At 42.5% G+C, this 15,752-nt stretch overlaps 1 protein-coding gene and 1 pseudogene across 1 annotated transcript; one reads left to right on the plus strand and one right to left on the minus strand.

Annotated features, from left to right (window-relative positions):
• Positions 1–1,585: 1,585 nt before the first annotated feature.
• LOC123153820 (uncharacterized) lies at positions 1,586–2,470 on the plus strand. Its single transcript, XM_044572749.1, has 2 exons — positions 1,586–2,080; positions 2,260–2,470. The coding sequence occupies exons 1-2, from the start codon at positions 1,586–1,588 to the stop codon at positions 2,293–2,295; spliced, it is 531 nt and encodes a 176-aa protein (XP_044428684.1). The 3' UTR covers positions 2,296–2,470.
• A 2,314-nt stretch (positions 2,471–4,784) lies between these two features.
• LOC123146906 (desmethyl-deoxy-podophyllotoxin synthase-like) lies at positions 4,785–6,551 on the minus strand (annotated as a pseudogene).
• Positions 6,552–15,752: the final 9,201 nt, after the last annotated feature.

The following is a 15,752-nucleotide window of genomic DNA, read 5'->3' on the forward strand; positions in this document are numbered from 1 at the left end:
TCGATGTAGGGTTGAAGGTCCACACGCCTAAGTCGTCCGAGGGAGAGGGGCAGCCCCAGATACTTAATGGGGAAGGGGGTCGTAGTCGCTGGGCAGTTCGCCAGAATCTCCTCCAAGTTAATGTTGGCGCATTGGATGGGGGCGATGGAGCTCTTGGTCACATTTGTCACGAGGCCAGAGACTACCCCAAAACTCTGTAGAATGCTAGCAAGGCCTTCCACATCATGTGTCGTGGGGGATAGAAAAATGGCAGCGTCGTCCGCATATAGGGAGACCCTGGGGCCCTGAATACCACCAGGCATAGCAGACAGTAGGTCGGATTCTGTAGCCTTTTCCAGAAGTCTCTGAAGTGGGTCGATGGCGATGTCGAACAGGAGGGGCGAGATGGGATCGCCCTGACGAAAACCGCGTCCATGCAGGATGTCCCTCCCAGGGATTCCGTTGAGGAAGACCCTAGAGGAGGCCGTGGTGAGGAGACTCGTCAGGAGGGCCCGCCATCTTTGAGGAAAGCCGAGGCGTTGCAAAAGATCCAACATGTAATCCCAGCGAACAGTGTCAAAGGCCTTGGCGATGTCCAATTTGATCAGAAGTGATGGAGTTTTGCAGGGGTGTAACCGGCGGGCGGTGTTCCTGACGTACAAGAAATTGTCGTGGATAGTTCTAGACTTGATGAAAGCGCTCTGACTGCGGGAAACAATGTCGTTCATCTTCGAGCTGAGACGTCGTGCCATAGCTTTGGCGATGATCTTCGGAACCACATGGATAAGACTGATGGGCCTGAAATCCGATATGGACTTTGCACCATCCTTTTTAGGCAGAAGCACGACATTGGCTGTGTTGATGATGTGGAAATTGGACGCAGACAGCTCGGAGAAGGCATTGATGACGGTCATAAGGTCATCCTTGATTATATCCCAGCAAGAGCGAAAGAAGGCAATAGTAAAACCGTCAGGGCCCGGAGCCTTGTCCGCGGGCATGTCATCAATAGCCTCCTTTATCTCATCCTCAGAGAAAGGCAGGCCCAGATCCTCCAAGGGGTGGGTGGTGAGGTTCAGGGCGTCCCAATTAAAGTCCAGCGTACGAGGAGGAGGCCGACCTAGAGCGCGGGAGAAGTGGTTGAAGATCAGCCCGGCTTTATCATCGTGAGTCACAGCCCAGCCAGTGTTATGCTTGAGTCTCAAGATGCCCAAGCATCTAACCCAGCTACAAAAGGCAGCTCACATGAAGCAAACAGTACACCACACACACACTATCCATGGCCCTGGACCTGAACATAGCACCACCAGCTGAGGAAGAACATGAAGTTGCCTTGCTTGAGCAACTTGTACAAGAAGAAGATGAAGCTGCCTTCTATGATGAAATTTGGAGGAGAGAACGACTGCATTCGATCGTTGGGGGAGAGAGCGAGTGGGTTGGGTCGTGGATGTCTGCAGTTACCTCGAGGCGTAGACCGAGGGGGTGAATGTAATTTGGAGCCAGACGTACACTTATTTTCAGCCAGAGGCACACTTTCTAGCGGATGGAGGGTCTAAAAGAAAGAAGAAAAAGAGAAAAGGAAGATGGGCCGCTCCAGATATATATAGCCATGACGCTATTCCTCCTGACACGTCCAAAGTTCTCGGGCCTAGTGCAGCCGGGAAATAGGCCCAAGCCGTGGTTCTACAAGTCAAACGACGTGCTTGACACACCAGTTTTGGTAGATATAAATAAATCATGCACGCATCTTCCATCTGTTTATTCTGGCGGCGGCGGCGGCGACGGTAACATCAACAAGAAGATGGACGACGACTGCTGCGATTCGTACGATCATGTCGACGACTGCTGCGATTCGTACGATCATGTCGACGACCACTGCGACCCGCATGACCATTGCCACCACCACCACCACTGCCCGGCGGAGAGCGGCGACGACGCAGGCGGCAGATGGTGGCCGGACCCGCAGTATAACGATCTGGAGTCGGCGAGACAGCCGATATGGCCGTCCACATCATCGGCAAGGGAGAGCAAGAGGCGGCCACCGGCGTCAACAGCGGCGCCGCTCATCAAGCCCGAGGCCGAGACCGACGACCAGAGTTGTAAGGTACGCACACACTCACGCACGTGATATGCTCCTATGTTCTAGGCCATGCTAGTTACTAGTGCAAAATTATGATCGTGCTCAGGTTAGGTAGTACGTACGCACGAATTTCATGGTGAACTGACTGGAGGAGGTATGTATGAAGAATTGTAGTCTTTAATCTGCTTTTTCTTGGGGTGCAGAGCAATATGGAAGGTGCGTCGTGGTGGTGGTGGTGATGATCCTCGTGCTCATCTTTTCGTGATCGATCGAGATCGTCCAGCCGCAGGGGCAGTGCTGCATGCATGTAATAATTTGCTAGGCATCAATCGGTATATTATATGTACGGCAGCAGATCGCTGGATGCATGCGGGAGCGGGATCCAGCCTGAATTTTCTTTTGACCTTCAGTTAAATTTGCCCGGACTGTCTCCCACTCCTCCACCCGTGCCTCTCTTCCTGCACTGATGCCATTGCCAATTGCCATGCACCTCATCCTGAGATCCTAGCGAGCACTCATCCGCCACGGCGTCCCCTTCTCGAGCTCGAGCGCTATCAATTTTCCGTGGTCTCCCTACACGTGAATTCGACCAATGCGCCCAAAATTTTGAATAAACTTGTAGGTACTCCTGCCCATGATCCAGCTATATATCTCGCGATGCATGCACAATATGTAAAAATAAGCATACAATAGTGGAATTTTCAGGCACAAAAAAGTTTATGGGCATTTGATTATATTCCGCGCTAAAGATTTGTGCTTGTGGGATAGGATGAATATAATGAACCAATGAATCTAGTACGTAGTTGGCAATCATTCAGACTTGGTAAAGGTTGTCGCAACAAGCTCAAGCTTCCGTTGAGACAAAGCAGGCAAAAAAAGCTATCTTCATAGATGTTGCACATTGGAGAAGTCATGTACAAGCTCAAGCTTCCTGAATCGGCATCATTATGAGAGAGCCAATGGAGACTTTCCTCGTCTGGTCTTATACCCTCATCTCAAACCACGAGTCATTCATGCAAGGTACAAGTACTAATACCATGACCTTTAAAGAAAAAAGAAATAGAAACTAAGGAAAATCAAAATAATGAAGTTTATCTGAAAGACTGAATTAGCGGTGTTGGTATTATACCCTTCCAAAAGAAAGAAAATGAAAAAAAAATGAAAACACATGATAACATAATTTACACAGACATTGCACTTTTTCATAATGTGCAAGAATAAGAGGATAATAGTGCAATTTCTTAGAAAGAGATTTCCCAAGAAGGAATTAATTGGTGGCATTTGTATCACCCATAATAAAGAAAGAAAATGAAATAAAAACTTAAAAAGTCAAAATAAGAAAAAAATTTGAAGGAAGAAGGAGTTACATTGGTATTATCCTTTGAGAAGGAAAAAATGAAAAAAAAAACACATAATGATAGAGATTTGCACATAATTTACATAGAAATTGTGCCTTTTCATAATATGGAAGAATAAGCGTATATGAGTGGAATTTCTTATAAAGAAGCTTTCTAAGAAGGAATGAATTAGTGGTGTTGATATTACCAAATGAAATATAAAGCTAACATAATCATAGTAATAAACTTTTGTAAGGATTAATGAATTAGTAGAATTGGTGTTGCACATTAAAGAAGAGGAAAAATAGTGAAGTTTTGTAAGGATTAATGAATTAGTGGCATTGGTATTAGTCCTAATGAGGGAAGAAAACGAATTAAGAACTAAAACAATATCAAAATAATAATTATTTCTAAGGGATGAATTAGTGCATTGTCATTGCCCTTTAAGAAAAAATAAAAATAAATAAATAACAAAAAAATTAAATAAAGCATTTTTATATGGAATAGTGAATGAGCGGCGTTGGTATTACCCTTTAAGAACAAACAAAATGAAATAAAAAAAACTTACATACAACTTCGTGCTGAAATTAAACATTTTAAATACGCCAATAATAAGCATATAATAGTGCAATTTTGACACTCTAGTGTAATCAACACACATACTGTATAGTAATTGTGTGTCCACTCATCCAAATGCAAAAATATACCCATGTAGAAATAAATGTCTAAAAAGTAAATAGAAAAGCAAAAGAAAAAAAGCATACAAAGAAAAACTATGTGTAACGGGCTTCAAGCCCAATAGAAAAATTGACTTACCACAACAAGGGGGAAGTCAAAAAATTCAAACTAAGAAAAAAAAAATCAACTTACACTAAACAGGGGCAAGTCAAGAATTCAGCCTAAGGAAAAAATCGATTTACCTTAAAAGAGTGACAAGTCAAAAATCAACTTAAGAAATACAAAGGAAAAAAAAAGCATAAATCTTGACAAAAGAATCAACGGTGAGAAAATTGACTTACCCAAATTTGAATTTAAACGACTTACATGTAACTAAAGTGCTACGAAAAAGGTTCTTCTTAAATAGCGCCTCCCGGAAGAAAACGACATGCATGGGCTATCATCGCTCAATCGAACCGCTGATGCTCAGCTATTGGGGCTTCACCCTGAAGAGCAAGCAATGTCATGAACAAGGACATGACGCATAAATACAGTCATGGTCAGGTGTAACCATGGAAGGTTGAACCAAGGATTCTCATCCATCCGTTACTCAACAAGCACAACCAAGCCGAAGTCGTCATCTGTTGTCTTCACCACTTGCCCAGGCAGACTAGTCTGCTTGATTTTCTCGGTGGTAAATGCACATGGTCAAAATAAAATGACAAGTACACGATGGAATATCTATGGACCAGGTGCAGGCACACAATTGTGGAATATAACCAACTTATTTCCTTGGTGACTAATTTTCACGGCCGAAGCACTACAATTCTGTAATAACCACAGACGAATAAGCCTGCTGAGTGTCTATAGTGCAGGCACAGGAGCAGGCACGCGGATTGTGGCATGCAGCCAGAGGTTGCCCTTCCTCCTGGCCGTGACCCCGAGCTGCTCCTCCATATCCAGCCCACCGGCGGGGAGCTCCCAGTCGAAATGGAAGAGGAAGCTGGCCAGTGCGAGCTCCACGACCGCAAGGCCAAAGGCGATCCTAGGGCACATCCTCCGGCCGGCGCCGAACGGCACGAACTTGAAGTTGGTTCCCTTGAAGTCCAGCGCCGCCTCCTCTTCGAACCTCTCCGGCCTAAACTCCTCGGCGTCGGCGCCCCAGGTCGCCGCGTCCCGGCCGATGGCCCACGCGTTGACGAGCACCATGGCGCCCTTGGGCACGGTGTAGCCGAGGACATGTCGGGACTCCGGGCACTCCCGCGGGAGCAGCAGCGGCGCCGCCGGGTGCAGCCGGAGCGTCTCCTTGAGCACGAGACGCAGGTAGTGCAGCTCCGGCAGGGCCTCCTCTCGGACGCGGGTCTCCCCGGCGAGGGCGGCACGCACCTCCGACTGCGCCCTCCCCTCCGAAGCGCCGCCGGGCTCCCCATGAGCTCGGCCATCGCCCATTCGAGCGTCGTCGCCGAGGTGTCACTCGCTGCCCCGAACAGGTCCTACATAGAGCAAATACATGCAAAGAAGTCAACTGTCAACCTTGTCCGTCAAACACGTATGACGTACACGTTTTGTTTCCGATGGATGTAATGCATGGTGGAGGTTATTTCACGTACGGTAATCATGGCACGCATGGTTCCAGCATGGAGGCTGCCGTCATTCTTCTGGATCCTGAGCATCACGTCGACGAAGTCTTTTTCCTCGTCGCCGGCGTGCTGGTGCTTGTCGATGATTCGGTCCATGACCCGGCTCGTCTCGCGGCCTAGCGCCTCCAGCCGGCCTAGCGAGCCACTGAAGGCACGCACGAGGCGCGACGACGGGAACAGGTCGGCGAGGCCGAACCCGGTGGCCAGCCTGACGCCCTCGCCGAGGCGCTCCAGGAATTCGCCGCGGAGGTCGTCCCCGATTCGGTCGCCCACCAGGGCGCGCACCGCCACGTCGATGATGTAGGTGGAGAGGAGGGAGCTGACGTTCACAGGCCCCGACGCCGAGGCGATGGAGGCGACGAGGGCGGCAACGCCGGCCTCGCGGGATCCGCGGAGGGACTGGACCGGCCGCGCGCCGAGGAGCTCGGTGACGCCGAGCTTGCGGGCGTGCCGCCAGTGCTCTCCGTGCGGCGCCAGGGCGATGCCGGCGCCGTCCACCGTGAGCGCGCGGATGGTGGGCGTCTGCATGCGGGTGGCGAAGACCGCGTCCTGGGTCTTGAGGATCTCCCTCGCCGCGTCAGCGGAGGAGGCCACGACGACGTCGAGCTCCCCCAGGCGGAGCAGTATGAGCGGGGCGTCGTACCGGCGGGCGAGGTCGCGCATGAAGCGGTGCGGCAGCCTGCCGACCAGGTGGTGCAGGCTGCCGATGACCGGCAGCCGCCATGGCCCCGGAGGAAGGTTCTCCCCGCGCGGCCGCCTGAGCCTCTTGAGGAGGAGGAGAGGGAGTAGCAGTGCGGCAGCCAGGAGGAGGCAATTGCGGTAGTACATGATGACGTCTTCATCTTGTTGCTGCGCCATGGCTGCCTGCCTTGCCTGAAGCTAGCTTCCACAGTACAACTGTATAAGTAGCCGGGGTAATTAAGAAAAGTATAACAAATGAAGAGTCAATATTTCCACAAAAATAACTCTTCAGTTTACCACGAAGAGTGGCGTCAATGTTCAAAGTCGTTGTTTAAGGAGACTTGGAAAAATCTCTACTGTTGACTTCGATTTAGAAAACCATGCATGCAAGTAAAGATTAAATTAAAAGACACTTTAGGACTCATACGGCATACAAGGGATATTGTTATGGTGGTCTGGGAGGGGAAACAAAATTAGGTTTAGCACTACACAAAGTTGCACTTGGTAATACTGAAAAAGTATGTTTACACAACTCAAAAGAGTCACTTACGTATTACAGAGCAAAAAAATGTGGGTATGAAATAAATGTACACGTAGTTAAAATATATATTTTCTTTAATATAAACTTCAAAAAAATTAAAATGAAAACAAGAGAGAAAACCATGCAAAAAGTAAATGAGGAGTGACTATTTGCAGAAAACGCACTAGTTTTCCACAAAGCCACGTCAAAGTAAAATTCGACAAAGATTGTTTCGCAAGACTTAGAAAATTTTATCTTGACTTTGACTTAGAAAACCATGCAAAACCAGCTATATGTAAGTTGCCCTAAATTTTCTGCGGGTTTCTTGGTAGTTTAAATTTGGACCACACTACACAACAACATGCATGTTTTGCCTTGCTGGGGCTAATCTTCTGCCCCTCCCAATTTTTTACAAACTCCCGAACATTGTTTTCGAAAGTTGCGAACATTTTTCAAACTTACAAACCTTTTTCAAAATTAATGAACATTTTTAAAATCCCGATTTTTAAATTCACAGATGATTTTTCAATACACGATTATTCTTCCCACGAACATTTTTTTGATTTGCAAACAGTTTTAAAATATAGAAACAATTTTTGGATCCGCCGACATTTTGTGATTTTGCGAACATTTTTTCAAAATCAGAAACATTTTTTGAATTCAACAACAGTTTTTCAATTTCCTGAACATTTTTTGAACGCGTGTTTGCGGTCAACCAGCACGCTGTGTGCCAAATAGAAGCTTCCAGCTGGGAAGGCCGACTGCCTAGGCCTATGTATGTTCAATTGCATGTTCTGATTTGAGGGTAGAGCATCAAATTATGAAGCACATCAAGGACAGTATAACCGCACCTAAACCGAGCTCTCACAGCGATTTGCATTTTAGGCCGTCCATTCTCACGATCTGGGCGTTTCTGGCTGTTGGATCAACTTCTAATCGCGAATTGAGCCAGCTGTCCTAGAGGGCTGCTATTCTGGAAGCCGAAACCGTCGTTTGTGGTTAATTGGGCCCTCCACCTCCCAAAGCCCATTCTCTCAACCTCGCCCAGCCCTCTCCTTGTTAGTTTTCCAGCCCATTCTCACCTTGTTCCATTCCCTTATCCCCTCGTCCAATCCAATCGAACTGGGCGAAACAGCCCTACCGACAGGCGACAGCGCCGCCGCCGGCGAATCCTTCATCCTTTGCCTCGATCGCCCCTTTCATCCTCTGCCTCAATGTTGCTGCCTCCCCATGTTGCCTCCTTGTCTCGCTGTTCTATGCCGGCCGAAGGTGAGAGCAAGATGAGAGGATAACTGGAGGAAGAAGGGAAGTCGAGTCACATATGGCTCCCCTCGATCCTTCTCCTCTCGTGCGCCACCGCCATGCCTTCTCTCTGAAGGGCGAAGGGAGGAGAACGTGAAGACCAGGAGGAGAAGTTTGATGTCTCTCATGACGAGCGGCGGCCCCCGAGACGACAGCTCGCCCGGCGGTGAGTCGGTTCCCGGGGGCAACTGTTGTCAAAGATGGCCGCCGCCCTTCCGTCCTATAACGGCGCCGACATGGCGACATGCCTTCACGTACACCTGCAAGGAAGAACTACAGTATGTGTTATGGAATGCATTTTTCCATCCCATCTCACCTTCCACAAATTTTGATTCAGATAAACCTGATATTAATACAGAAATAAAATTTCAGTAGGTTTAGCGATCTTATAGGACTCGATTTCCTTTTTATTGTGCAATGGTTACAGAAAAGGATGAAGCTTCTAAGATTAATGTGTATACGTTTTCCTTCTCTGTCGGCTCGGAAGGATGGGCTTGTCTAGGATCTTTTACCTATTCAATTTCTCTATACACAATCATAAAGACAGCTTATATCTCAATACATGTTTATTTTTGGCGATGCATATTAGTTATTTGTCTTGACAATACTGCTTACTTGTATTTACTACATACATTGTTGTGTATGTTGTCATACCAAACCAATTTGTATCTGCAAACCTTGCTCTCACCGAATATATATATGAGATATCTCTTGCGTACAGACTAACATATGGTTATGATTATGCAAATTTAATAAGTTTAGTGTGGTCAAATATTTATGAAATTTTCTATCATTTTTTGTATAAATAGACGGGAGTGGCAACAGGCGCCATCGATGAAGGCTACATACTTTTTGGTTAATGCTGATTCCGAAGGGTTAGCTGTTCGTCATGTGAACTATAGTAGGAGGAAAGGAGGAGCACTCATCTATCGGACCTCCATCTTGTGCTGATCTATCCATGTCATAGGCATCCTCGTGCCATTCCTGATTGCCTGTAGCTACTGCAATTCTATAATAGATGGAACTTGGGATGACAAGGTGATCAGTTGCTGCCTATGGTTCAGATTCTAGAGGAAACACAAGTTAAACGGTTTGCAAGGCTTGAAGAATTATATCTCTCGTTGTTGTCCTATCATCGATACAAAGATTATTATGAATGCCCAATTTCTTATCATTGTTCTCTGGTTGTTTCAGAATTTATATGGAATTTACATTGGACACAGGTTACTGTTTCACATCTGAAAATTCTTCTCCTAACTTCCAGGTTACACCTTTCCCCATACCACTTTCAGTTTAGCTCTTCAGTTCAATACAAGTTGAGGTTCTTTATATCTGGGTAGGGAACAAATGAACCAGAAGGAAAAACCGCAGCCAGCGTACAATGTGAGGCCAGCAACAAAATTAAAAGCGGCTGTGGAGAAGAGCGCTATTGAGTCGAGCAACAAGTCCTAGACCATGAACCATTATATCTAGATGGAGCTGACTAGGAGGCTCTTCTTTCGATGTATGCCTTTATAACTTTATGGATCCAAGGAATTTCATGGTGATGCTTATTTTCCTCTAAACTGCTACTTTTCACAAGAAAAAAGTAGATGCCATAATATCAGTCTGTAGTTAGCCAGAATATATATCAATCTCAAAATTATAACTTATGGAAATTTATGAGTCCAATTAGTGTAAATGCAAGATGCTACTGGATTAAAAACTGAGAGTGGGAGGCACAAGTGATACGCCTGGTCATTGTGTAGTTCAACTTCGCTCCGAGTTAGGCCATACAGCTAGCTGATGATACAAATTGATATCGAATGCTCAAGGCAAGTGTATTACTACCTTGCATTTTGGTTTGGTCACGTGGGTTCCAAGAGGACTAGCTTCGACTATAAAGTTGTGCACACTTCACTTATAACATATATGACCAAGTAATAGCGTAATGCTGTTGGACTGCCGACATACTCCTTCCGCAACAGATGATGCATAGTGGATTATGTTTTTACAATTTAGAAAAATCTTTGTACACTAATAAGCTAAAGTAAAACATGTACATGCTGACATGAAGTTCTTTTTATGGGTGCAATCAACACGCATTTTTAGGTGGCTTACAAACTTCTCGAATGTTTCCCTTTGTGGTGTTTCAAGTTATAAAGTAAGATGAATATCTTTTGTCGTCTCACCTTCTTATTGGTCAATATTCAGACTATAAACTTAATTATGTCTCTTCATTTTTGTGAAATAACATTATCAATAACTATTTGTGCTAATCTTACGAAAGGTCACCAGAATGCAACATTTAGTTGGACAGATTATGCAAAGTATATACATGATAATAAACAAGACCCATACTGATATAATTGAGATTATGCAGTCAAGGTTTTCTCCTAAATAGTGAAGACCTTCTAAAAACGGGTAATGATGACCTTTCCACATGGAGTGTAGTAATGTGATGGTCCCTTTTGATGACATACATTTATTCTTTGATGTGAATGTACAAAACCTGAAAAAAATCAACCTATTTGTTCAAATTTCAAAACATGAAGTTGTTTTTTTTTGTCGTGTATACTTCTCCGGTTGGTCTGATGAAAAGCACTTATGCTAATCGCCTTTAGAACCTGATTTTTTGTTACACAATATAATGGTTTGCAATGGTCTGTTGCTTAATATAAATGTCTGGTATAGAATAGATAGAAATATTTATTATCACCAATTTATCATCCCTTCTTAACATATTCACTACTCCATCCATATATTTATTTTCACCATATTCACTATTCCATATTCACCAATTTCTCACAGCTTTAGTACATATAATTGTCTGCTATAGAATAAATAAAACATTTTATTTTCACCAATTTAACATCCCTTCTTAGAATATTTACTACTCCATGCGATTGTATTACTATAAAGTTATACTAAAGCTGCGACGATTAATATGGATTGGAGGGAGTATCTATTCTGAAACAGAACGAATCAGTTCATCAACAAGGACCAAGGTTTACCAAATGATGAGTGGATAAAACTACCAATAAGGTGTGAAATCAAGATCCAAGTGTGGCGTATGATGGGAAAGAACAATGAGCTAGGCTAAAAAAAAAAGAAACCGATGATCAAATAAGTTGATGGGTGTTTATGATTTCAGTTCATAGGGAGATTTTTAAGGCTTATTGTACATCGTTTGTAGAGCTGTATTTTCTTTTGGCGGGAAGAGTTGTATTTTTATGTTGTAGCTAAAACTCCTAATTGGTTAGAATCAAATTTTAGTGACTGGTCTTAAACTGCAGTACACACATTACATTGCTAAACACAAGTACCAGTGCCCTGTTTTGCTAATAAAAAATATTCGACTTGGTGTCCTTAAATCCAAGCAACTTATTTCGTATTTAACATCCATATTTCATTTCATCATATATTTGACGAATTTCCTAACATTATACTGCAGAAATGGGCGGGCGCAGCAACGCGCGCCAACGATGATCTAGTTCACTAGTAAAATTCTCTCCCTCTTTAGGCCAGGAACGCCATATTTGGCTGGGCCCCATAACCCAGTTTGCATTTCAATTTCTGTAAACTTTGAGTAATAAAGTTTGGCCTTTCTACAAAATAATAAAGCTGGGAAGATCGACTGCCTAGGTCTATGTATGCCTGCGAGTGGGCTAGCAGCGTATATGTTTGCATGTGTGTTTCGGTGTTTCCTATTTGACCCTCTATGCGTCAAATTGTTGCACAAATGCATAGGTGTAGCGATGTTGTTTGAGCCTGCCCATTTTAGATAGCACATGTACTACATGATCTGGTTTCGGGAACCATCTATAAGGTTCCAGCCTTGTTTTAGATTAATTATTTTCCCTTCTTTACTTTACTGAGTTTTGGATTTTTCTTTCTTTTTACAGTAAAAACCTATTTGGATTTGTAAAATATGTTTCTATTTTTTATAATATGTTTCCTAATCTTACAATGATGTTTTCAAAATTTCAAAATTTTGATTGAGATTTTTTTAAATGTTTACATATTCTCAAACAATATTCATGTTTTTCAAAACATGTTTGATTTTTTTTTTACTTTTTCTGATCTTACAAATAAATATTAAAAATAGACAAGCTTTGTTTTCTCGGAAAACTAGACAATTAACCTACCAGAAACTAGTAAAAAGTAAAATTTTAAAATACTGGAAAACCCAGAAGGAAACGTTAGCGAGAAGATGACCTTTATTGCTCAAGATTATTCAGATACACGACCTTACTGGAAGAGGATCAGTTCTATGTTCAGAGATAAAATATTTGGATCTACTCTCTCCATCCGGTGAAGACTGTACATCTCAAAATTTTAGGATAAACTAGCAGGGTCACCCGTGCATCTGCGCGGCTAGATTGTTGATTTGTATTGTGACATTATTTGAAAGTCCACTTATTTTAATGCTTACAATAGATATTATAAATTTATCCTACCTTTGAAGTGAAACCTTGTATCATCCTTTTATAATATTAGTGATGTGGGGCTCAAAACTATATTCCACTTTTGGCATTTTAAAATTACTGTTCCACAAATAATGTATCCAATTTGGAGTCCACATACAAAATAATCATCATTTAATAGTTTTGTAGCCGTGTAATAGTTGTGCGACATGTCTGTCATGAAGTTTGTCATGAAGTTCCATCGAGGCACCTGGTATCTATGCCGCATCCAACCGGCAAGCCATCTAATTTCATCAATGCTCGTCTATCTCTTGCGTTTCTCACTCTCACATTGTAATATCATTGGACTGAGTTCCCTTGAGATTCTACAACTTCATCTCGGCCTTCTTTATACTAAGTTGACCCTTACATTAATAGCAACAACTCCTGATCGAGCACCACATTAGGTGGCAATAAGCTTTGAAGGTGTCATATCATCTAACTTCTAGTTGGTGCACATTTATGCGGCTGGATTTCCTGTGTATTCTCATATCTAAATTAGCATTAGGATGTTTGTATAGGAAAGTAGACTTGCAATTTGAAAAAGATAGATTTGCAAATCAGTTAAATTATTATAGTCAAAATAAGCAATTTGGAAACTCATTTGTCAAAAGAAAACAATTCTTGTCGGTATATGTATCATTAGGAAATATAAATGGACTCAAGTCAATTAGTTTTATCATCTAAACCATATTGTGGTCCGCTGATGTCATGCCAAACTATAGAGTGGTGTCAGTCTTTTAACAACAATTTTCAAGAAACATCTCAGCAAAACAAAATATCTAACACTAATGTCTAGTATAGTTATCTGATCGCTATTTCAGTGGCATTGTGCAATATAATATCCGTGCGTGCTTCCAATTAATGTCTAAAACAACATAAACTTTTGTTTGTGTATATTAAGAAGTACTAAGATAACCTCGCCTGCTAAATATAACCTTATCTATGTAGTTAATACATTTTTTTACCATGGCATGTGTATAACCCTCTTGCACGGTTTTTTATTTTCCTCAAATAATTATATTAGCCTTGCCCACCAGTCGAAGAATTTTCATCCTTTTTTTCTCAGTGTATAGAATGTATGTCTTCACTCAGTCTGTTATTGCGTGTACCTTTTACTTGTTTTAGGCTACAGTGTGATATTGATGGTTTAATCAGCCGTCTTAGCCTGATTATTTTTGTTTAGAGAGGAGAATGATTAGTCACGTGCATGTGAGCTTGATCATCCATACACGCATTGGCTTCCGCGGAGCAGGACCGTACACATTAAACTTGGTAGCAGTGAGGTCCAGTGCCTACGCGTCTATAGTATTGCTTCTCGTCTTTTCATTTGCGCAAAAGGTGGCTCATAAATATATTATGGACTTGTGTCGCATGCATATGCTTTCATAACATGTTGAGTATCTCACCTATCAGCAGGTGATAAGGCAGATCATGCCGGTGCGATGCTTTCATAACATGTTGAGTATCTCACCTATCGCAAGTGATAAAGCAGATCATGCCGGTGCGAAAGACACTACCAAGACGTGAAGTTGCAAGGCCGCCAGCTGCCATGCTTGCGGCATAATCGCCGTTGTAGGAGTTGTGGCATGCGGAAGCCCTCAGTAATCCCATTTTTAATAAGTCTTTGTGTTAGATACTCAAGACTTTATTTTTAGAGATGCTGCATACTCAAGACTAATTTACGTGATTGTGCTATATGGATGGTGCAACACGCAATCTGTTTCCTTTTTTCCTTTTTACGGGACGCATAGTCTGATTCAATATTGACATGGTTACTGTTATGGCTAACAATCCATGTTTTCTTGCATGCAAGTTCTTACCATGAAAGCCCTGCCTATATATTTTTACGTGATCTTATTTTGGACGTCCATGCTGGACTTGGTTTGTACATGTCAATGATAGGCTCATGTGTAAGTGTCAATGACAGACTTTTTTTTGTACATGACTAATATTGTGGATACATTTTTTTTTCATATTTTCATCTCAACCACTATAATTAGCATCAATAGATTAATTATTTTTTTGGTTTATGTGGATGAACGTGGACGCTCGTTCAATAGAAGATATAGACCGATTGTATTTTAATCAACCGGGAATCTGATTGCTTGTTTCACGTTCAACTATCTAAATCCCTGGAAAAAAAACTATATGTACCAAATTATAGTTTTGAAGACTACCTAAATTACAATTAAAACTGATTTTATATTTATTTATTTTATATTTTGAACTTCATATATAGCATGTCTCCTGTAGGACATTCTTCTTTGACGTACATGTAGTGCATAGCACTGTGTTTTTTTTCTTTTGGCATTGTTTTTCTTTGGCGGGTGGCTGTACTATTTTCATTTTTTTTCTAAAAAATTCTGCGGGAGATATCCTTGTATTTACTGGCCGGTTATTGCCTGCTTTTTTTATTGCTTAGTCCGTACTTGTCCATGTGATACATGCATGCATACGTGTGGCTCCTGGAGTTTGCATGTAGACGTGCTATATCTTAACGAATCCACACCGTTTGATTATTTCCTTTCTGTATGTCTCCTAATGGAAATAGGAGTCCTAATGCATGTACAATCCGATTGCTATGTTTTTTTTGGACTCAATTGCTACGGTTGCGTACGTGAGTTTTTTCTTTTAAAAGGTTGTATACGTGACATGATCTAGTTATAGCTGCACATGAAAATATTGTGCGTAACTTTTAGATGTTAAATCCCAGCCATTATAATTTAGATCAACGGATAAAATAATTTAAGCTTATGTGGTTAAACGTGGTTGCTTGTTTTACTTCTGTTTTAATAGATATAATAGATTATGGAGTTAAGTAAAAAATACATTGCAAAGGTGCAAGCCACCATCTCGCTCCTCTTTAATTACCCAACCCTCAATGAGCTAAGCGCATGTAGAAATTAATAAGACCATATGTAGATTGCTATTGGTCTTGATTACCGTGTGATAAGAGAGAAGTATTTTTCCCACTTTAAAATGTATTGGGAAGATAGAAGTACACTCTTTTGTGGATAAATTTTAAAGCTAGATGTACAATCTTCACCAGACGGAGGGAGTAAGCACCAACCTGTGGTTGGATGGTTCGGTGGACAGTAGTATCCCTAGCCC

This window comes from Triticum aestivum, chromosome 7A (genome assembly GCF_018294505.1).
Source record: "Triticum aestivum cultivar Chinese Spring chromosome 7A, IWGSC CS RefSeq v2.1, whole genome shotgun sequence".
NCBI classification, from domain to species: domain Eukaryota; kingdom Viridiplantae; phylum Streptophyta; class Magnoliopsida; order Poales; family Poaceae; genus Triticum; species Triticum aestivum.

Bases quoted from the DNA above. Each gene is read 5' to 3' on its own strand.
- LOC123153820 (XM_044572749.1), top strand. From the start codon at position 1,586: ATGACGCTATTCCTCCTGACACGTCCAAAGTTCTCGGGCCTAGTGCAG. The intron at 2,081-2,259 runs GTACGCACACAC...CTTGGGGTGCAG, and splicing joins CCGACGACCAGAGTTGTAAG to AGCAATATGGAAGGTGCGTC.